Source organism: Hyalella azteca, unplaced genomic scaffold (genome assembly GCF_000764305.2).
Source record: "Hyalella azteca isolate HAZT.00-mixed unplaced genomic scaffold, Hazt_2.0.2 contig637, whole genome shotgun sequence".
Taxonomy (NCBI): domain Eukaryota; kingdom Metazoa; phylum Arthropoda; class Malacostraca; order Amphipoda; family Hyalellidae; genus Hyalella; species Hyalella azteca.
The window spans coordinates 1-25039 of record NW_025930976.1 but is presented as its reverse complement, the minus strand read 5'-3'; the positions used below and the strand labels follow the sequence as shown (position 1 = coordinate 25039).

Here is a 25039-nt window from a genome sequence, read left to right as displayed (position 1 = left end):
CAGTGACATCTCGGTATTCTGGCTACTAGATCGGTGAGTACAAAGAGGTGTGTGCCTGGGGGTGTGTGCCTGTGTATGACTGCAAAGTTGGCCAGAAGTGATCTACCAAACTTGTCTTCTGGCTATGCTCCAGGAGTGATCCTGGGACCTGGTAAAGTATCTTGCAGGTGTACTGCTCTATTCTCCGGAAATCAAGCCGATACTCACTGTTTTGTTTAACCAGATTTTTCCATTTGCCCGTGTCTATTAAGCTCATGTTATGCTATTTACCGGACTATGATTATCAATCCGTGTGCGGTAGGCTAGGATGCGTTTTGCAAATTTTCCAGTGGTGTAACAGCTTCACAATGTTGTAATAGTAATCTCAAATTTATGTACCATAAATTCGTTACAAGGGCTTCTCCCCTAGGGTGGCTTAGGTTATATTTTGGAAAATGTACTTTGCTGCCTGCGGATGATCCTCTACTGTCATTGCTTAGGTTCTTAGTCTTAAGTATATGGGTGTTTGTATTCACCAGTTTTTCATTGTCCCAAATTCAGTCTAATCATCTTGAGTGGGATAGTCTCATGGGGTAAGGGGGCTCATATCCACATAGGTTTTGTGGAACCCCAGATGATCGAACCGCTACAACGGAATCAAGTTTAACTCAGAGGCATAGTAGCAAACCAGAGCTTTTTTAGAATCAGATCATTTTTATTTTCCTCATTTACTCAAGATTTAAACCAATTTCTTAAGTATTATAATGCTCGTATCCAGGATACTTTACTGGTCTACTTACTTATAGGACTCAAAAATGAACACTTGAGGGAGAGTCTAAAAAACTCTCTGCTTTGTCACTATGCCCAGAGGATTTCCAATTCCAAACTGGAAAAACATTCAGAGCCTTTGCCACAGGGCTGGAGAAGTCCTACTTTCTTCTAAAATATTGCAGCTCTAATATCATATAATTTCAGTAGGTATGTAATCTCACAGATCAAATGTCATAAATTTTTTATTGATGAAAAAGACGTGGTTTGCACTTTGCAAACATGTCATTTCATGAAATTTTCCGCTTCCGCATTAATTTACCATTCCCGCCAATATATCCTGCAGAACATAATCACCGTAATGTAAACAAGTCAACCTAAACATTTTGTTGAAGACCGGACATAGTTGCAGACTTGCAGTCACATCAGAGTGATCAGACTGCATTAAAACATATTCAGCTTACAGTAAAGACAAATGTTATTGTTGCCGTTTGACATTTTTAGGGTAAATTAGAGATTTGGGGTTACATGTGCATTGACTTTGTAAATAAATTTGCACCTTGTTAATGGCTTTTCATGGCCAAAATGTAGAATTCACAGCTTGAAAAATGTAATCATGTCTGGCAAATCCATAAAGGCATAAAACCACGGCTCAAAAAATTCAATTAGGGTTTGCCAAGTAGATATATTCCATGCCTGCTTTAGTGCTTTGCCATCTGTGAATGCCTGAATGGGATTATGGGCTTAAATGCCCTTGGGCATGTCACAATGTCACATGGACAATTTCACCTGTTCTTTACCAATTTCTTTATAAATAAAAAAAAACAGTACATTTTTGCCAGTAATTTCTGAAAAGCATTCAAAAGATTGTCTTTTTACCAATGATTCTGAAAAATTCTGTCCAATCTTCCAGACTGGTGCCAGGTACCTACCTAATAAGATCAATTTTAAAATATTTACTAAATTAGCAAATCTAAGTCTAGTTTTCCATTTTTGATTAAATATGAGAAGTGTTTCATCTTTGAAACATTTCATATTCATTTAGGTATTGTGATTCCCTATTCATATTTTAGGTATCCTTCCAAAATGTTACCCTACATTTTAATTAAAATCAGGATTGCAGGCATAAAATGTTGCAAAATTTTTGCAGGTATTTGATGCAAGTCTGCCAGAACTATTTTCACCTAGGCTGAGGCTCTCAGTTTCAAGATTTCTCATCACCTTGGTTAAAATCTCAATAAAACTACAGCACAAAACTGTCAAAAAGTGCCACCTGAATACAACATAGAGTTTATTTAATAATTTCGAAATATAGCATGTGCAACAATCATCTAATCATTCGTCAAATTGCAACAGAAATCACTCGACTCGAAAAGTTAGGTCAAGGCAGTTAGGCAGACATCATGTGATTAAGTTACGAGTTGCAGTATCAAAACCGAGCCATTTTCAGCCTCAAAGTAGTAACATTTGGATAAAAAAAACACTCTAAATATTAATTAACTGAACTTCTTACCTTCAGTCGCCCATGGCTATGTAATCTAAGCAAGCAACAACGTGATAAGTTACGAAAACCCGACATTTTCACCCGTCGCCGACTACTTCCCGGACCACACTTGCCAGCTGTAAACACTGCGCTGCAGAACAAGATGGAACTGATAGGAGGAAATTGCAGGCACGACATAACACGTCATATAATAACATCTATTTCATACATTAATTATCTACGTAACATTATTCCACAGTTTGTCGAGTTGTAATTACAAAATTTGTTACAAATAGATTGGAGTTTTTTAGTCACACTCTCGCTTCTTATAGAATAGAAATGTCGGCACTGAAGAAATAGGCCCATGGCCTTTTTTTTCACAATTTTTTGTAAAATGTAAATAAACACAAATGTAAAATAATGAATTGTTTATGGCTTTTCACGCTACAAAGACAGACATACGCGCCTGTTACTTCAATAAATTTGTTCTTCCCACCCCGTCTCTTATTTTCGTTTGCATTTCGTCGATAGTTTTCGTTAACGTCTCAATTCTCACGACAGATTAGACCCGTAGATTATTTAGGATACTCTGTAGCATGCTATACCTAATATGTTGCTTTATATTAATTAGTGTGCATTATTAATAATGTGAAATTAATCTCTTTTTGCGTATACTCGACTAGCCATGCACATTTACCCTGCTTCATGTCACAGGTCAGCGACCGTGTTATTGTTATTGCCACACATTGATTTAAATTAACTTAGTTAAACTATATTTATTAATTTATCCGTATTCATTGTGAATTCCACCCCAGTAATGAAAGTTATAGAACCTGGCTCCTTCACATAGATCTGGCTAAGTAGAAGTTTAATTCCTTCCTAATCCGAATTGACTGTTTTCTCCTCCACCACATTCAAATTTATTAACTTTTATTAATAGTCATGAAAGTAATGAACGGTTGTTATCAGTTAGAAAATAATTCAGCAACGAAATGCATTTCAATTTGTCATGGATAATTGTGACGCTCGCCTCAGGACCACAAACCACTAAAAAAAATATAACTCATCACTCACTGCAGTGAGTGACAAGGAGCGCATTTTCTCGTCGACGAAAACTTGGTCACGGACCGACGGACGGACAGACAGACAGACGGACATGGCGAGTACAATAGTGCATTTTTTCCATAAATGAGAAAATGCGCTAAAATCATTAAAAAAATCATGCCACTACCATCAAAAAGAAGCGATATACATGTATTCTTTATTAACAGCACACAAAAATTCATAACAAGAGACCATCGAAAATTTGAAAAGAGTACAAAGTGCTTCCTTGTGAATGCCTATATAAGCTAAAAAGCTCCACAGGCGACATTACTCTCGAAAGAACAATAACATATAATAATGATGAGATAAGTTAATATGGAACAGAAAGTGACCTAAGAAAAACATCCTGATAAACTAACCTTTAATAAAACTGATATAGGTATGAATAACTAGCATGGCGACTAAAAATGAATATAAGAAAGCCAATAACAACCCTACCTAGAAGACAGATACAACTGAGACGTAGTCATTTAGATTTCATTTGAAGAAAACGCTTCATTTTTAATACTAATTTAAAGATGAGTGTAGAAATTTAGATCCCCTGTAAGGATAACAGTAGAAATGTGGATATAATTTAAAGATGGCTACCACGAGCCGTGATTTCGAGATTATTAATATTTTTCTACACGTACAACCACGACTAGTCAAATCAGTTCAAATTTATCAATAGTTTTTTATTAATAAATGCGCCAACTTTTTTTTTTCAACTTTATCGTGCAGCTCCAGGCTTTAGTTCGTAAAAAAATGCAAGGCCTTCAAATAAGATAATGTCGTTCCTTAAGGCTTTGGTTCTTAAGGAAATAACCAAATTTGACCTAACAAATTTGAAGGAAAATAATTCAATTTTAATCACAGGATATTTGACGAATAAAGAATAACAGGTTGTAATATTTATATAGTATAAATTTATTAACAAACTGCAAGGCTTCTATGGCCACCTTCTTTAACACGCGAATACAACGAAATACAAAAATTTAAAATTAAAAATCAATAATGGACAACAGATGCAAGTTAAACACACACAAAACGAAGGATCTCAACACAGTTTGATCGGCCACAAAGACAAGGACTGAGACTTGGACGCGATAACGAAGGATTTGATTAGGAATTATCCTAGTGGAATCCGAATCCCCAAGATTGAGGAACTATCCTTGGCAGCGTGAGGAGACCCTGTTGCACTTTATCCCTGGGGATTTAAATGGGGAAATTCATGGTAAAATCTCTACGTAGCTGCCAGCTCACTGATGATATCAGTCAAATCCTGACTGAAACGTTCAAACGAGAACCTCTCCCTAACCCTCCTCTTGCCCGCCTCCCCCATCTCCCTGGACCGAGGTACCACCTCCCTCATGGCGGCCGCGAACCCCTCAGGGGTATTGGGGCACAAATACCCTGTAACCCCGTGAACCACAGTCTCCGTGGGTCCCCCACTATTAACCCCTATCACGGGGGTACCACAGAACATGGATTCTATAGGTACTATCCCGAAATGTTCGGCGTCGGGGGTATAAATTAAACATGTCGCTCTTCTCAGCAAGTTAACTTTGGTGACCTCGTCGGGGGACTTGAGAAATGTTACGTGTTCGTCAAGGTTTAAACTTGAACTTAACCTCACCAGTTCTTCGTAGTGTTCTATGTTCTCTCGGTTTTGTGGGTCATAACCCCCCGCTATGACCAGGTGGGTTGAACCCTTGGGTGAAGGGGTTGTTGGGGTTGAATCCTTGGGTGAAGGGGTTGAAATCTCGGAGTCGGAATCCTGCGTGTCAAGGAACTGTCGGAGGGCATGCAAGGCTAATCCAAGATTCTTTTTCCTTTCAAACCTGTTAACAGAAACGAACAAGTTCCCATTCTCAGCCATAGAAATACCCAAGTCATCCATGTTTCTCTCAGGACACTTTAAAAAGTTCTCGGTGTTCAGCGAAGGATACAAGACCGCGGGAGGGTCTTTAATGGACTTAAAGGTCTGCTTGAAGACCCCGGCGGTGAAGGCGCTGTTCACCAGGACCTTGTGGGCGCAAGATGTAGACCACTCCTCGATGGCGTCCAGCACGCCCCTGTAGATCTTCTTCAGGAAGGTCTTGCGAGTGGTGAGGAGGAGGTCTGGGTAATGGCAGTAGAACAGCACCTTGCCTGGTGGGGAGAAGGTTATTAACAGTAGAAGAAGTACCATTAAGTGAAGAGAAGTACCATTAAGTAATGTCACCATGACGCGGGTAAATAATGCTTAGTATGAATATACAGCAATGGATGTGAATGGTCCTAGCCCCCAAACGCCATTATTAGATAATGGATCACTAGATGACTAAATTCTGAACGAATCTGCAGCCTTTAGTAAGGACACACAGTTAACCTAGCTCAAGAGGCAGCCCTTAGCAAGGGCACACAGTTTACCTAGCTCAAGAGGCAGCCCTTAGCAAGAGTACACAGTTTACCTAGCTCAAGAGGCGACCCTTAGCAAGGGCATCAAGTTCTCTCGCCTAGGGAGGCAGCCCTTAGCAAGGGCATCAAGTTCTCTCGCCTAGGGAGGCAGCCCTTAGCAAGGGTATCAAGTTCTCTCACCTAGGGAGGCAGCCCTTAGCAAGGGCATCAAGTTCTCCCGCCTAGGGAGGCAGCCCTTAGCAAGGGCACTAAGTTTTCCCGCCTAGGGAGGCAGCCCTTAGCAAGGGCATCATGTTCTCCCGCCTAGAGAGGCATCCCTTAGCAAGGGCATCAAGTTCTCCCGCCTAGGGAGGCAGCCCTGAGCAAGGGCCCCCAGTCCATCCACCTCGGCAGAAGGCCCTTAGCAGAGGCCCCCAGTCCACCCACCTCGGCAAAAGGCCCTTAGCAAGGGCCCCCAGTTCACCCACCTCGGCAGAAGGCCCTTAGCAAGGGCCCCCAGTCCACCCACCTCGGCAGAAGGCCCTTAGCAAGGGCCCCCAGTCCACCCACCTCGGCAGAAGGCCCTTAGCAAGGGCCCCCAGTCCACTAACCTCGACAGAAGGCCCTTAGCAAGGGCCCCCAGTCCATCCACCTCAGCAGAAGGCCCTTAGCAAGGGCCCCCAGTCCACCCACCTCGGCAGAAGGCCCTTAGTAAGGGCACGCACACGGAGACCTGGTCCACTATGGCCACGTCAAAGGGCACCCTAAGGACCACGTAGAGCCCCAGCAGCAGCATGCGCAGGTAGGCACAAAGGGCGGCGCCCTTACCAAGGACGCTACGAGGCAGCCAGTCTCCCACACACACCACCTTAAGGGTACCTGGGGGCGGTATACCTTTAAGGGGGCGGTATACCTTTAAGGGGGCGGTATACCTTTAAGGGGGCGGTATACCTTCAAGGGGGCGGTAAACCTATGATATAATCCACGTTATTATATAAAAATTTACTATTTATACTTACAATAAATGTAGATAAAAACGATTTTGTAAAATAGATGATTTTACAGATGGGACCTTGTGTGAAGAGGGAGACCAATCACCATCGTGCCTCGTTCAATTATTAAACATGCAGTGATTATCATCAACGTCAATTATATAACAATATATATTTGACATAATCCAGAAAAAATATTGAGATATCGGTGAAGTTGTGATGGTGGGTGGTGGGTGGTGGTGAGTGGTGTGGTGGTGGTGATGTGGTGGTGGTAGTGGCGAGTGGTGGTATCCTATATCACGACCCACCATCACGAGTCTCAGGGAAGCAGTGGTGGTGGTGGTGGTGGTGGTATCCTATATCACGACCCACCATCACGAGTCTCAGGGAAGCAGTGGTGGGGGTGGTGGTGGTGGTGGTGGTGATGATGGTGCTGGTGATGATGGTGGTGGTGTTATCCTATATCACGACCCACCATCACGAGTCTCAGGGAAGCAGTGGTGGGGGTGGTGGTGGGTGGTGTACACCACCACCTGGTGGCAGGATCGCACCGCCACCGCCGCGTCCACCACCAGGCGCTCCGCCCCCCCGATGCCCAGGTCAGGGTGGAGAAATACCACGCGCATACCTAATACTAATTAATTTATTATTAATTTATTAATAATATTAATTTATCAATACTCCTGCTAAGTGAAACTTCAACAAGTATTACTGTTACTTTACAAAATTTATTATTAATTTAATAATAACACTAATTTATTTATACTCCTGTTTAGTATACAAATAAATAATTTATTATAAATTTGATTAATAATATCAATTTATTAATACCTCTATTTGAAACTTCAACAAGTATTAATGTTACTTTAATATTTAAATGGATAATATTGAATAATTTTATCTTTCCCTAAAACATTACGGAAAATAGCAGAAAAATTTGCATGGGACACCAATTTTTTTAATCTACCGCCCACCAGATTTAATTAATTAAAATAAATTACCTAATTAAATTTAATCAATTATTTAAAATTAATAAATCAACTAAAATTAGGTTATTAATTATAATAATCAATTTGAATCACTACTGTAGACAAAATTACTTTAACCGATGCAATCGGAAAAATACAATTTCTGTGTAAAATTGAAGCCTATACAGAAATTGTATACAACACACACAGTATGTACAGATATATGCTGTGTGACATCAGTAACTGATGTATAATATGAGTATCACACAACGATGTATGATGCATGTGTGAAAAAAATGTATAAATTTAACACAATAATGGATTCATCTCATACAGGTAATGTATGATGAGGCTACACGCGCACATTCATACAGAAACAATCGCGGACAATCTCCATACAAGACATGCATGTTTGATGTGTATACAAATTCATACATACGAAACATGTTGACAGTTTTATTATCATAGAAAATAAAAAATATGACTGTTTCTATTAAGTATACAAATGGTATATGTATGAACGTATATTTAGATGATCAATATTCATACACACCAAACTTTCACACATCACAAAGAAAAATACGTGTGTAGACTAGACGAGGCCTGGGGGAACGTCCAGCCTCCCCTCAGGCGGCATCTTGGCAGGCTGTATACTTTAGAATTAATACAATTCTTGTATTATTTATCATAATTATACGCATATTGTATTATCATTAGTACCATTTAATACAATAATGTGTAGGTTCAAACACAAATATGTATATATTATATAGTATGAAACATTGATCTAGTATCATTATATTATACATTATAATGTATAATATAAACTTCTGTATAAGTATACTTATACAGAAATACAGCCAAGATACCGCTCTCTCTGCAGGCGAGACTCACACAGCGTGTGTCAGGACACACAGCGTGTGTTAGGACACACAGCGTGTGTTGACACACACAGCATGTGTTAAGACACACAGCGTGTGTTAAGACACACAGAGTGTGTCAGGACACACAAGTGTCATGGTTAAATAAATAACATGAAATAATACAGATTTTTTCATCATCGTCTTACAGTAATACAGTACAATGGACACAAGCTTCCTGTATACTTCCGCATAACTGTGTCTGTAATACAATGTTCATTCAGGCTCACACAAATGAATAAACACATTGATCACTATCGCTCATACACAACCACACAAAATTAACACATACAAGTGTTACACGAACACTTCTTATATATCTACTACTAAACACACAAGTCTATACATGTATATTATGTATATTACACTAAATTATTTGTATATTAGAAACAAGCTGCGGGCCAGGCCTTTGACTGACAAAATTTGACGGAAACGACAAATTTAAAAAAATTTTTTTTTTTGTAAAAAAAAAGTTTTTCCATTACTTATTATACATTATCTTAGAGGTAAAAAATTTATATACAAGCATAAATAAGTATAATATTTAATGATAACGTTCGACATCAGAAGAATAACAACGTTGGAGTAACGCTTTACTCTTGACTTATTCAACCTGAAGGGTTGGAACTTAAACCACACGTCAGTTTTCAACCAGAAACGTTGTTGTTCAACCAGAAACGTTGTTGTTCAACCATAAATATTGTTGTTCGACAAGAAATGTTGTTTTTCAACCAGAAACGTTGTTGTTTTCAACCAGAAACGTTGTTGTTCAACCAGAAATGTTCCTACTCAATCATGTATGTCACTATTAAAGTCAGATATTAATTAGGTCAAATTACCATTAATTAGATATAGACATGCCATCGCTATAACAAAATCTAAGACTTAAGCACAAAAACAGGTTTACTGGTACAAAAAAGCCACCAAGGCTGCACCCAAGACGCCACCAAGGCTGCACCCAAGACGCCACCAAGGCTGCACCCAAGACGCCACCAAGGCTGCACCAAGGCGCCACCAAGGCTGCACCCAAGGCGCCACCAAGGCTGCACCCATTACTTTTTCTGTACTGTACACCACAAGTTGGGTGTACATATTACTTTTTCTGTAATGTACACCACAAGTTGGGTGTACATATTACTTTTTCTGTAAACAAAGTATTTTTGTACACATAATTCCACCCTGGAGAGGGTGACCCGAGTCGAGGCCTGGTCGCTTCATTGTCATACGTTGCTCCTGCTGTCTCCGCTGATCCGGTCCGCAAACTGCACAACAAATTAATGTGTTACTTCAGGTATTTTGACATATACATTTTCAATTAATGAGATAAAGCAATAAATTTTACCATATAAACTTGCAATTAATGAAATACAGCAAGTATTTTAACATATAAACTTGCTGTTAATTAGATACAGCGAAAAATTTAACATATAAACTTGCTGTTAATGAGATACAGCAATTATTTCAACATACAAACTTGCATTTAATGAGATACAATAACTATTTTAACATATAACTTGCACTTAACGAGATACAGCAATTATTTCAACATATAAACTTGCTATTAATGAGGTACAATTATTTTAACATAAATTAGCATTTAATGAGATACAGCAATTATTTTCTCATCTATACTTGTGGTTAAAATTTGACATCACTTATTCCATATATATTTCAGAATATTTCACAGGATGGTTCCTATAACAGGCGTAGGGTATGTCACCTAGGGGACAACTCACCCTACTTATCCCTGGCAGGTTCAGGATGGTTCCTATAACAGGCGTAGGGTATGTCACCTAGGGGACAACTCACCCTACTTATGCCTGGCAGGTTCAGGATGGTTCCTATAACAGGCATCCTCCTGAGGAAGTTGACGGCCACGGGGAAGAACCCACTGAAAAAAAAATTAAATTTAGAAACCAAAAGCCAAAATTATTTCATAAGATATTATAAATACTATTAATTGTATAACATCAATAAATTCAAACATAGCCAAATTATTTCATAAGATATTATATATATATATAGGTACTATTATTTATTTAACATCAATACATTCAAACGTAGCCACGGGGAAGAATCCACTGCAAAAAACAAAATTTTTTGTAAAAACCAATATCAAAAATCAAAATTAATTGTAATGTCATAAGATAATTTAAAATATATTGATTAGTATATAACATGAATACAGTCAAACATCTATACAGAAATAGAATAGGGAAAAACTATAAAAAATTGTAGAGAGTAACTTTCACGCTAATATGTCTACAGAGAAATACACTAGCACAAAAAAAAAATGAAATAAATAATTAAAGAGAAATTTTCATAAAATAAGGATTATTTAAAGAAAAACAATTGATATTTTGCACAATTATAGATTATATTTAGAATTTAAAAGCAAAGAAAAGTCCACAACAATTCATATCTTTATAGAAAACTCTTTATAGAAAATCTATAGAATATCTCTTTATAGAAAACGTTTTCTATAAAGATATGAATTTTTGTGGACTTTTCTTTACTTTTAAATTCTTAGTTAATTTGCAATTTAAGCAAACAAGTGATATAAATAGATTAAATTGACAGTAACCTGAACAAGAGGATATAGCATCAAAAATAGTGAAATATTAGCTTAGAGAAATTTTCATAAAATAAGGATTATTTACAGAAAAACTATTGATATTTTGACTTAAATATTGATATTTTGACTAAAATATTGATATTTCGACTTAAATATTGATATTTTGACTAAAATTAAATAATAATTTAGAGAAATTTTCAAAAATTTAGACAAATTTCCAAAAAATGGTTTATTTAAAAAAAAAACTATTGATATTTTGCACAATTATAGATTATTTTCACAGTAACCTGAACAAGAGGATTGATATTTTGCACAATAATAGATTATTTTCACAGTAACCTGAACAAGAGGATGAAGCCGTAGAGCTCAATGCACATGCCGATGAGGGGCCAGCCGACGAGCACGATGACGATGCCCCCGAAGAAAGCTGCCGAGCCTTTCACCTTGTGCCACTGGAAGAAGAAGTGGAAGGTGCGCTCCAGCCCCACCACCAGCGACAACCCCGCCAGGAACAGGATCTGTCATATTCTTTGTATATTACATATTTATAATAATTAAAGTTAGGTATTACATTGAGTTATGATTTACCAGGTCATAAGGATATTTAATGTAGGTACAAATGGATCTGCCATATATTATGCCAGGAACAGGATCTGTCATATTTTTAGCAGATTTTCTCATTTATGGAAAAAATGCACTATTGTGCTTGCCATGTCTGTCTGTCCGTCCGTGACCTCAAGTTTTCATTGACGAGAAAATGCGCTCTCTGTCACTCACTGCAGTGAGTACTGAGTTATATTTTTTGCATATTACTAATACAATTGATGTTACTACATGGAGTTATGATTTACCAGGTCATAAGAATATTGATAATTGACATAGGTACTAATGTCGCTGGTTTTAGTAAATTTAGGACACATGTAGTTTGGGAGAAAAATAAAATATCTATAATGTTTCACTTGCAAATTTTTAATACAAATTTCAATTAAATCTGACTTAATAAGAAAAAATATTTAGCAGTTGAAGATCGTTAATGTACAGTGCTTATATTGGCTATCAAGTTTCAAACCATTTGAAAAATGTTTCATGGATTTGCAATACCATGAATAAAGTTCTTTCATTATTATATTATTAACATATATAATGTATTATTTCTCCAAAAGAGATATGTTCCAGGCAGTAAAAGTCTTCACAGAAAGCTACGATGTGCAATATCCCACAGTACAATCATTTTCCTAGAAGTGGTTCAGCACTGATGGCATAATAGTAATAATAATAATAATAGTGAACCTCATTAATTATATAATAATAGTGAACCTCATGTCACTAAATAATAGAGTAACTACTAAAGAATGTGCAGATGTTCATCACCATTTTACCATGATGAAAAAAATTTCCTCTCTTACACTCATCACTCACGTTACCAATAGAGACCATTAGTTACCCTGATGGTAATGTTACTGCCTAGCACCCATCACTCACATTACCAATAGAGACCATTAGTTACCCTGATGGTAATGTTACTCCCTAGCACCCATTACTCACGTTACCAATAGAGACCATTAGTTACCCTTATGGTAATGTTACTGCCTAGCACCCATTACTCACGTTACCGATGGCTAGCAAGCCTTTGTCAAAGAGCAGGAGGACCCCAAGGAAGATGAAGGCAACGCCAAATGCCGCAAAAGACACTCCAATCTCTGGAAAATGTTCATAAATGATTATTGTTCTCCATCTTAAATTAGTATATGGACAGTGAGCAACATGATATGACATAAGAAACATGATATGACATAGGAGACATGATATGACATAGGAGACATGATGTGACATAGGATATATGACATAGGAGACATGATATGACATAGGAGACATGATATGACATAGGAGACATGATATGACATAAGAAACATGATATGACATAAGAAACATGATACAACACAAGAAACATGCTATGACTTTAGAAACATGATACCCTAAAATGGCGTTACTTAGACTCCCGGGGTAACAAAGACCACTTTGAGTTTTTTAATAAGAACCCCCAAAACTCAAAAACTATTTGACATAGAAAAATTTTGTCAATGGGCTTAAAAGGCCTAATACTGAGGCTACATAACACAATAGAAAGATAAAAAATGATGCATATCTAATAGGTTAAAAAATGAAAAATGTGACCCACAAAAAAGAGCTATTATTTAAAGCCTGTCATAGAACTCCCTCCAATTTTATCATTTTATTGGTAAACTAACTCCAGGTTTTGGTGCATTGTAGTAGAACTCTTCTAGTTACATATGCAAATGACAAATTTTAGGAAAGTGTCATAGTTTGCAAATGAGGGGCGCCGCCCCTGAATGGGGGAACTTAGACCCCCTAATGTCAGCCCTGAGAGGGTAACATAGACCGGCTTGGGAATTAATTTAAAATTACCATTTACCATTAAACGGGGTAAAAGGGGACAGGTGGGGTAAATAGGGACGCGCGTCCCACATTTCATATTTCGGCTTCCCACATCTCATTGAAAAAAAAATGGCAGCCATTTCCGCGTGACGGGGTAAAAAGGGACACCTCCCGGGGTAATTAGGGACACCCTTAAAAATGCATTTACAGTAGAAACTCAGTTAGCAAAGGCTCCAGTTAACAAAAAAATTGATTAACAACAAAGAATTTTGATTACATTTACCTCGCTCAGCGAAAAAAAATTCACTCATTGAAAAATTAGTGCATCATTGGTCGTCACAAAATTGTACATAGAATGCTATATATAGAATTGTGCACCGGGCATCATAGAATGAAAAGTAATTGACCTAAACTATGATTTATTTCTCCAAAACATATGATGGTTGTCACTAAAACATTTTCTGTTTCAGGTATGTTTTTCACGATCTTTTTTGTTATAGTGAAATCACTAGACTCTATTAAAATTGTGCGAAATTACAAACCATCTTGTAAGCTTACAGATACAGAAGAAACGCTACATGGCTGCTGATGTGAAGCTTGCAGTGGACAAGGTTGTTGTCAATGCTCAATGGCATGTCCATGGATACAGTAATATCACATTAATAATATGGTAATTAGTGAATATGGTAATATCATATCAATAAAGGAAAAACAAGTAAAAATCACAGAAAATGTCATTTATTTTACATCTACATCATCTACAATGAAAGAGGAGGACTTCAAAGTACTGCTAGTAATGGATGAGTACACTCTGCATGCTTCTGACGTATTAAAAATCAACTTTTATTGCAAGTGTCCCGGGTACCCCGTTCCCAGGGGTAAATCGGGACGGTTTTATTTTGTGTCTGGCACCTTACAAATAGCATATGGAATTTTTTTATGATGCTATTCGATAGCCCTCGCAAAGAGCTATAAAATAAGCCTAAACTTGTTTCTGAAATGTTTCATGGTAAGAAGTTATTAACAAAAAACGCTCAAAACCATCACTTTTTACCCCGTTTGATGGTATAGCTTCATTTCAAACTTGTGAAACAAGCTGTGTGTAGGACAAGCTGTAGGACAAGCAGGAATTTTTAACAACTGAAGTTAGGAATTTGAATAATTTAATTTTTGATCAAAGAAAAATACTTAAAAAAAAACCTAAAATATGAAATGTAAAGTTACTTTCAAGTAAATAATTTAAAATTTCATCATTTTTTGAGATTTCATACCTAAAACAATGTATAATTTTTCATGTGTCAGAGCAGCAAGTTGTAGCGAGTCACCATTTTCTTGGTGTTGGCATAACAAAACAATGTAACATACCGTAAACTGGGGTAACTTAGACCACTTTTTTTTTAATGATGCCATTTTTTTACTAGATAAGTTAAATTTACATTGAAACATGCAAAATACAGGTCTATACTCTAGCTTTACTCACCATAAATTTCTGGCTCCTGCCTGTCATAGTTTTGATGTAATTTAAAAAAAAGTGATGGTCTTTGTTACCCCAGCTCTGGGGGTTTCTTTGACCGAGTGGTGAAATCAATTTTATTTTTTGGTAAAATAACTCCAAAAAACTCCATGCATTGTAGTAGAACTCTTCTAGTTACATATGCAAAAGAAAAATTTTAGGAAAGTGTCATAGTTTGCAAATGGGGGGCGCCGCCCCCAAATGGGCAAAATGTGACCATCTAATGGCAGCAGTGACGGGGTAACATTGACCGGTTTGGAAATTAACCCATTAATGCCGAGCGGTTCCATTTGGAACCAGCAGAGAAAAAAGGATTCATAATTAAATTCATATGGTCAAATCATTATACTAGTGGATGCGTGGGTTTGATACACATCTTGTCCATGTTCTGGCAACGTTTGGTTCTGCTGCGCCGACTACTCTCTGCTCAGTTAACATTAAAAGATTGTAAGTACCGGGTGTCAGACAGAAGGGCTTGACATCTTTGCAGAGAAAGGTAAGTAGTTCGTTCTAAGAATTTATTATTTATAAGTTAGATGCAGAATTTTATCGATAAAGAGAGTACTTTTAATACTGTATATGGCATTACGTGATATAATGTTTCTAAAGTCATTTGGATCATGAAATATTTTGTCTGGTTCCAAATGGAACCGCTCAGCAGTAGTCTAAGCATTCCGGTCATCTCATTTTCCTAGTAGATTACTATGTGATATAGTTACGCATTGTATTTTAAAAACTTGTTTGTACTTAGAAATTATTTATTTAGATCTTAGATCTAAGTTTTTCTGTTATTTATTAGTGAACTATTATCTTTAGAGCTGTTAGGAATATATATCCTGAAAGTTGAAATATTTGGAAGTAGGTACGTTGAACACTATACGATTGTTCATCCTGAGTCACTTTTTTTCTAATTGTATTTTTGGCAGATCATCACATGAAATAATTGAAATTTTGCGAGAAGAATAACACGAAGATCAAATATTTGCTACTGAACCTTTCACAGAAGCAGCAACAAACGAAACATACTGAGATTCAAATAACTCAGATGACGTAGCCACTAGCAATTCTGCTCGCCTATCGAGAATAGTCATTGTAGCAACAGTAATCACCATATGTGAAAACAATGACTATCGACAGAGAAGAAAGTCAACTGTGGTCGACATGGCCACATTATACTACGACATATACGTGGCTACGTAGCCCGTGAGATTTAGTTACAAACTTTGGGCAGCAGATAAATCAGATGATATTTTTTGCAATTGAAGCTAATCGGTGGATCTAATAGAAAAAGAAACTTATTCATGGGCTGGAACATGGATTGGTCCCATAAACATGATACTATTGGTCCCAAGCCAACATATTATATGTGATATCTATTCTGGTTTCATATGGTTTCTCAAAAAACTTTTGAAAAAAGAATGGCTATTGCAATAAATTTTCAAAAAGATCGGTTAGGAAATGCAATAATACAGGAGACCATAAATAAAACAATCAGGGTCTATAGTGCTCCCTTCTACTTCAGTCCTTGATGAAGTGCAATACAACAATCAACAACATCGGCCAGCAAAGAGACATCAGAAGCACTGCACATGCAGTGCTTTGTAAACAATGTTGACAACGCACCCACAAACATTCGTAATTTGGGCAACATTCCTAATCATTTGGAATGAATGGAAGCATTCTATGCTAAAAATTAAATTGTATTCTGCCATGATTGGTTTATCATCAGTATTGTCCATTATGAATATGTATATTACGTATTATCCATTATGAATAACCTTGCCTGATTTACTATCGGAAAAAGTGTTGTTTGAAGAAACGTTATGTTAATGCCTAGCGGTTCCATATGGAACCAAGCTATATTTTTTCACATACAACGAAAAATAATTATATGAACATATTTTTTGTTTATTACCATCACAAATGATAATATTCTCACAAGGAACCCCAAAAAAATTCAGTAAATAATTCTCGTCATTAATGGGTTAAGTTGAAATTACCATATATAGGACTCTGTAGAGTCTGAAATATGAAGAAAAAAACATTAATAGGTGTATCAAACATAAAATATGTTATATAGGTACCTATGGTAATTTTAACTTAATTTCCAAGCCGGTCAATGTTTTTTGACATTACATCAAAACTATGAGAGGCAGGAGCCAGCAATTTATGGTGAGTAAAGCTAGAGTATAGACCTGTATTTTGCATGTTTCAATTTAAGTTTAACTTATCTAGTAAAAAAAATGGCATCATTTTGAAATAAAAAAGTGGTCAAAGTTACCCCAGTTTACGGTAGCTCTTTTTCATGGGTCACATTTTAAATTTTTTAACCTATTAGATATGCAAACTTTTTAAATCTTTCTATTGTGTTACGTAGCCTCAGTATTAGGCCTTTAATGCCCATTGACAAAATTTTTCTATGTCAAATAGTTTTTGAGTTTTGGGGGTTTTTGTTAAAAAAACCAAAAGTGTCAAAGTTACCCCGGGAGTCAAAGTTACCCCAGTTTACGGTACACATATTGCAATCCATGAAATAAATTTAAAAATAAAGAATTGAATAGTAAAATATTTTGCTTGGGTACTTCCATAGGTTGCATAATGCCAACAATGACTGGCACAATGACAATGACTAACTTTTGGAGGTTGCACAGCTACCAGTATGACTTCAACTCAGAGACACTTCACTCCTTCATTTATACTTCACAACTCACGTCACATGTCACCGGTGTAAAAGACGTTGAAACAGCGTATCTCAGGACATCAGAATCAAAAATCCAGAATATCAAATCGAAAATATTCACAATATCTAGGAAAAGTCGCAAGGTGCTGCCATGTTCAAACCCAACTTAACAGTTGAGGGAGGGACCTTGTGGTGACATCACACTGGTATCGCATTGTGTGTGACGTCAAACGCCATACATCATAAAGATAAAGTAATTATTTTTAAAAGCAAAATTTCTTGACTTAAGTTATGCTTTAATTATCATTAAATTTTATAGAATTATATAATTAATACTTGTTATTGTTTAATATCAACAAATAAACTTTTGGCTAAGTTATTTGATTCTATATTAATTTTTGTATGGCTATAGCTCCTAGAAAACCATTCACTAATAGACTTTGTTACATAGTTGTAATGAGGCAATACACGTGATGTTGGTTTCTACATTTTACTTGATAATTCTCATTTAATGTGATGAATTTCACTGCACCAAAGCATGGAAATATGTGTTTATAACTCAAGATAAATTTTTAGCATGAACATGCATTAGCAATAAATAATTCAAGGTAATTTAGTGCACAGTTAACCATACATTTTAATGGATTGTCATGGTTCAAAAAGAGCAGGGCAGCATTGGCAGCAAGCTGCGCCAGCAGTTGTGGCAGCTTGGTCAAGAATTTTGTGAATAAAAAAAAATATATAACTCAGTATACTCACTACAGTGAGTGACAGAGAGCGCATTTTCTTGTCAACAAAAACTTGAGGTCACGGATGGACGGACAGACGGACGGACAGACAGAAACACGGACATGGCGAGCACAATAGTGCATTTTTTCCATAAATGAGAAAATGCGCTAAAAACAGAACAAAGTCTGGTTTCAAGTTCTTAAGTGGGAAGTTCAGCCTAAAAAATATTAAAAATTCATGTTTCTCCATGGATTTCAATACTGCTAACATTGAGCGACTCCAAAGTATCTCTCATGCAAGAAATACATGCTAAATAAATTTTAATTTGGATATAAATGTCACATGTTTTGGCAAACAATTAAAATTTATTTAGCAAGTATTTATAACAAGAGATACTTTGAAGTTTCTCTATGTTACCAGCACTGAAATCCATGCAGAAATTTAAATTATTAATATATTTTAGGCTGAATTAGGCTCGTAAGGACTTGAAACCAGACTTCATCAAAGCTTTTAACTTTCAAATTTTTTGACAGAGCTGCTGCAGCTGCTGGCGTAGCTGGCTGCCAATGCAACGCTAGCCTGCCCTTTTTAGCGCATTTACTCATTTATTGAAAAAATGTGCTATTGTGCTTGCCATGTCCATCTGTCTGTCTGTGACTTCACGTTTTCATCAATGAGAAAATGCACTCTCTGCCACTCACTGCAGTGAGTACTGAGTTATATTTTTGTTCATTTCGGGCACAGTTGTTTTTAGTTTGGGAAGGTGCTAGTGTGTTGTGTGGCAGTCCATAAAAAAAGCATTAATTGATTTAAAATGTCATAAGACCATGTTCTTTTGTGGGAAATTTCCCACCGTTAATCATATTTCTATTCTTTAAACTGAATTTAGTACTAATTTGTGTTTGGGTAATATTAAGATTAGTCTAGGGTAAGTTTGCTGTTAGGGTAATTTAGGTCAGACCCAGGTTTCCGCAAATAAGAGCTCGCACTGATACACCACCGTAGCCACATGCAATTTCATTATCTCCAGCCTGCCTGTCGTCTGCCGCCGCTACTTCACCTGCATTCAACCATAAGTCTAAATTTCTTCCTTGTTCTGTGATTTATCTATTCCTTGGTTTGAGTACCCGATATTCTTTCGTTTCGTTTATTTTGCTCACATCTATGCTTAATTAACGTGTGCGATGCTTCAGACTTCAATTGTATAATTTATCAAATTTAACTTCAATAATTCAACTTTAAGTAGATGAGGTACCAACTAGAGCTCTATTTTTCAGAGTTCATGCCAAATCGCTTAACCTTTATTCTTACTTCAAAGCACCAATCTTCAACTATTCTTACTTTAATTCCATCTGAAGCATCCACCTTCAACTGATTTCTTCTTTTTTCACCCAATTCAATTCTTCCAAAAAGTGCGTTAGCACACTGAGTGGCATTTAATCTCAGGTGATTATTTAGTTAACCTTAACCTTGTATAAATTTACTGCTTTATTATTTTATGCTTTTTACCTTGTTTTCTGTGATCCTTACATTCAAAGTAATTCAATTTTCACAGTATGAACCGCAAACCTGGTGCGTAGCTGGTGGCAGAGCAGCAGCCGTGACTTACCTGTTGCCGATGTACTACAATTGACACGGTTTCCGCAATTCATTATCTCTTGGCTTAACCTTTTGGAGCAACTGAAACCATCCCTGCTCATGGAATTCAGCAAGATTCCAAGCTTGAAGTCAATATCCAGACTACTAAATTCAATAAGTTTTCTCGGAAGTTTTATTTGCTTCACTACCTTAAAGAAAGATATGATTGTATGAAATTATTCATACTTTTATATTACATATAGGCTATAGAATTGCACTATGCGTCAGACTCTTATATCCTGAACTGTGACAACAGCATGAACCTTATGTTGAAGATGAAGATTTTGAACTTGCATGTCAGACTCAGACTCTAGTAATTTTTTTTTGCCAAAATGTAGAATAGGAATTATCACAAGCTAGAATGCATGTGAATCGTGGAAAATTTTAAAACTGCTATTTCTATAGCATGAGGGCAAAATTAGAGCTCAAGTCATAATATGCATGTGCAGTTCAACTGTTCAAGAATGGCTTTAGCAGCTTGGTAGATATTTTTATAATTTGAAATGTCTTTGATTCACAGCTTCAAAAATTCTGCTTGCAGTCCAGAGAGTAAACAATTAATACCTATACCCATTTCTAATCCTATGGTCTTTTTCAAAAATCTTCAGTAAAAATTACCAAAATGGCTTATTTCCATATGAAGTTTTGAAAATCATATCTAAAACAATATTTTTACCTGCAATTTTAGAAAATGTCTGCCCATACTCCAAACTGGCATTCATGGATTGCTTCTGCCCAATTTTCCAGAATGGTAGGGTCAACGCGGTATATTCCGACACATTAAGGACGCATCAAGAAATGAAAAACTATAAAAAATAACCGTATGCGTTACTCAAGTTCTGTTTGCTTTATTTGACTCGCAAAACACCGTACTACGCGCCAGCAACGATAAAACGTCACAAAATGTTGCCATATTTATTTAAAAGCCTTTAGAATGCAAACCTACCAAATGCCTATATTCCAACACTGTGTGTGGCAATATTCGGCACGTGGTGAGTCGTATTGCGTCAGCGCTTCAAATTTAACTGATACGTAATGCCGACATCCACGTGTTTGAATTTCGTTTGCTGTGTGAGCTGTATTGGGATACAACACGGCCTTGAATTAGAACACTAACGAATATTGAACACTACTTAATTACGTTTTAATTAACAGCTATTAGGCTTTTAATTTTTTGACGCGCAAATGTATGACGTCACCATTTCAACCATCAACAAATGCATGGAACTAAAACAAAGCTTAATATAAAGGAAAAGCTGGAGAGGTGATGGAATTACCCACGATGTCGGAATATACCGCATTTACCCTATGCCAATTTAGAAAATTGGATAGAATTTTCCTAAAGTTATGGATAAAAATAGGCCATTTAAATTGTTTTCAACAAAAGCAATTAAAAAAACACAGAGATGGTTAAAAAGGGCAAGATTCATGGGTGTTTTTGTCCAATTCAGGGGTAGCTTCTGCCTAATTTTCCAGTTAGGATACATAGGATCATAGGATGGAAAGCCAAGGCCCACTGTCAGCAGCAGGGCAGCAGGCAGCCCATACAGATTATACTTTGAAGTTAGAAAAGACCAATTTAAGGCATTTGACCACAAATTTATTGATGAATCTAAATGGAAATTTTATTGAATTAAAGGCATTGGCAGAATTGTAAGAAATTCAGGCATCACTGATGAGCGATGAAAATGTCACCAAAACTTCAACACCAAAACATTCTGTTTACATCAGTAGGTACATTGTTTCTGTTTTTTTTTTAGGATGTTGACGTGCACAACTAGGAAATGTTTTATTCTATTAGGCTATGTGGTAGTGAATATTTATTAACTTGAACTTTTTTTGTACTGCCAAGGGGCAAGTGTGACTTTTAATTTATTGATGCTATTGTAAGAGTTTTTTATGCCGCATGCATGATGACCGATCTACTGGTCTTAACCAGAGGTCAGCACGCACCCAATTCCAATTAATTTTAGTTTCAATGTTATATATAATTTCTTACTTTGCGTGTCGGTAATTTGAATCATCTTTCCCCGTTAGTGATGACGAATCCGTCTTGTAATTTCATGGCACAAACTCCACGTCTCGAGGCGGCAAGTCTGAACTGCGGATACGAACACATCACCAACTCGTTAAACTCGGTCTTGCCTTAAACATGCAATTTGTTTTACCCTAAATAATTGAAAATTTTCCTTAACTTATAAAAAGGAACAAATTTCAAGTTATGAAGATAATAAATCATTTGTATTAATACGAATGATTCGAAATCAGCCCAATATTCAATAGGAATTTAATCTCTGATTAGCGCATCGGACTATATGGCCACATGAACATGAGCATACATTATTATACCAATGCAGCTACACCGATTCGACACTTCAGCGAACTCGCGTGCGAACTGGCCTGCGAACTCGAATGCAAACCTAACTTCATTTTCAACTGTGGCACTCATAAATCCTTCAATAATGAACGGATTTTATTCAAATTTGAAATACGGAAAACCTAACTTCACGTTCACCTCGCAGGTTAGGTCCTAGTCAGGTCAAGTTTCACTATTTTGTGGCATTAACAAAAAGTAATCGATGTAAAAATCTGAAAAAATTCCCCCCGCAAAATACTGATATTATCTACTTATATTTCAAATTTGAATAAAATCCGTTCATAATTGAAGGAGTTATGAGTGTCACAGTTGAAAATGAAGTTAGGTTTTCCGTATTAACAAAAAAGTTATTGATGTAAAAATCTGAAAAAAATTCCCCCCGCAAAATACTGACATTATCTACTTTTATTCAAAATTTTAATAAAATCCGTTCATAATTGAAGGAGGTATGAGTGCCACAGTTGAAAATGAAGTTAGGTTTTCCGTATTAACAAAAAAGTTATTGATGTAAAAATCTGAAAAAATTCCCCCCGCAAAATACTGATATTATCTACTTATATTTCAAATTTGAATAAAATCCGTTCATTATTGAAGGATTTATGAGTGCCACAGTTGAAAATGAAGTTAGGTTTGCATTCGAGTTCGCAGGCCAGTTCGCACGCGAGTTCGCTGAAGTGTCGAATCGGTTTGACGATTGCTCTCTGCTGTTAACCATACAATCAAATAGACGTATAATCAAAGGATTTGTATTAATACAGTTTCTTTATTTTACTTTTTTAACACGCCGGTGCAGTCAGGAAAAATAATTGAAATTAAATGGACCTTCATCCTTTATCAATTTATTTAATTATATTCGAATTCTCCTATAATAAACATTCCTCAGTAACCGACATTCGACAGAATGATTAAATAACTTACAAAAAGAACATTTTTTTAATAATTTTTCTTAATTTTCGGTGGCTATACATTCATTTATATTCAGTCGTCTGCAACAAACAATGTGGCGGGAAGACCTTTGGCTCAACTGTTTAGTCCTCATTAACCGTCCAGTGAGTGTGGTCATTGCGTTGCACTTAACTACAGATGAAGTTCGAGTCGACGTAGTTTAGTGGACACTTTAGGTCTATAGTCCATAGTTTTTATTCATAAGCTTCGAGACCACAGTTGTGTGAAAACTTTGCGTGATAGTTGGTGAGTCTTTTAAAGTTCTAATACTGCAATTATTAATTGCCAAACGTAAAGTGATATTCGAGTTCGACCGTCGACGATTTCAAATGCTTATCAATAAGTTAGTTCGGTATTCTCCTCAACTTGAACGTTGACGTGACGAATAGGTGCAATACATTGTTTTTGACATTTAATTTGAAACCATTATAAAAGAGTAAAGATTTGAAGCCATGTTTGGTTATTGTTGATAAGCTGTCTGTTTACTGTGAGTGACTAGAGTGAGTGCTTAAGTTAAGAGACTCCACGCTCGAGAGGAGAGCAACGATATCCCAAGTAACTATCTCATTGATGCCGACATGCAGCAGTCACTACTTGATTCAGGTAGTAATGTTTACCTTATTTGTTGAGTAAGGACGATTGCGTAAGTTGAAAGAAAAAGCAACTAATAGTACTAGTTCTTGGATATTAAATGGTAAGCATTAGTTGTTGACATGTTGCCAGGAGTCTGCGACTGCATCGGAGTTAGCAGTTGAAACGAAGTTAGGTTAAGACCGTGCTAATGGTAGGAAGAGGATAAATTCTGCTAGTTTATTCTGCTAGGCGAGCAACAAACTAGTTCATTAGGAGAAATGAGGTGATGGCAAGAAATGTATCGGGTAAGAATCGTGCGAGTATATAGGGTGTTAATGGAGTATAGACAAGATCATGTAAAATTAAATGCGTACAGGCGAGACATGAGAAAACGATATAAGTTAGCCGAATGCACTGAAAACTTAACTCTTAGGATGTACATTGGTTATCACTGGTTTAATTAATTATGTATTCAGATTGGTCCGCAAGAAATAATATGAAATGTAAGAGGAGCCTTGTCTCTATCGGAGACAGTTGTATCATTATGATTTGACAATTGATTTGTTCCTAGTATCTGCACCACTTATTGTAAATGGAACATAATTCGCATATACTGACGTAATTCACCGTCGCGCGTTACGTTCACCAATTCGCACTCGTGAATATTTTTATTCACTTATTAATTATTATTAAGGGAGTCAAAGTGGGTGAAATGTTTTTCAAAGATTACTCACTAGGGTGAGGTCGGGCTTGAACTATGGGCAAAATAATTCTTCATGTAATACTTTTGTTCGCTGAACCACTTCCGTTTTGTGACTCACAATTGTTGTTTGATTAACTTTCGACCTTCAACACAGTTTCGTTCTTTGACTCACATTTGTTCTTCACTTTTGTTCTATGACTCGCTTTCATGCTTTGATTCGCTTTCGTGCTTTGACTCGCTTTCGTGCTTTGACTCCCTTTCGCGCTTTGACTCGCTTTCGCGCTTTGACTTGCTTTCGCGCTTTGACTCGCTTTCGCGCTTTGACTCGCTTTCGCGC

The 25039-nt window shown here is 36.6% G+C and overlaps 2 protein-coding genes across 2 annotated transcripts; both read right to left on the bottom strand.

Annotated features, from left to right (window-relative positions):
* Positions 1-3560: 3560 nt before the first annotated feature.
* Positions 3561-7322, bottom strand: LOC108674391 (alpha-1,3/1,6-mannosyltransferase ALG2-like). The gene is made up of 3 exons (XM_018162330.1): positions 7160-7322; positions 6386-6571; positions 3561-5464 (listed from the first exon to the last, which is right to left on the bottom strand). Exons 1-3 carry the CDS (start codon positions 7308-7310, stop codon positions 4557-4559), a joined length of 1245 nt encoding a protein of 414 aa, XP_018017819.1. The 5' UTR covers positions 7311-7322; the 3' UTR covers positions 3561-4556.
* A 2317-nt stretch (positions 7323-9639) lies between these two features.
* Positions 9640-22214, bottom strand: LOC108674390 (vesicle transport protein GOT1B). The gene is made up of 5 exons (XM_018162328.2): positions 22104-22214; positions 12756-12847; positions 11487-11665; positions 10382-10463; positions 9640-9834 (listed from the first exon to the last, which is right to left on the bottom strand). The coding sequence occupies exons 1-5, from the start codon at positions 22126-22128 to the stop codon at positions 9793-9795; spliced, it is 420 nt and encodes a 139-aa protein (XP_018017817.1). The 5' UTR covers positions 22129-22214; the 3' UTR covers positions 9640-9792.
* Positions 22215-25039: the final 2825 nt, after the last annotated feature.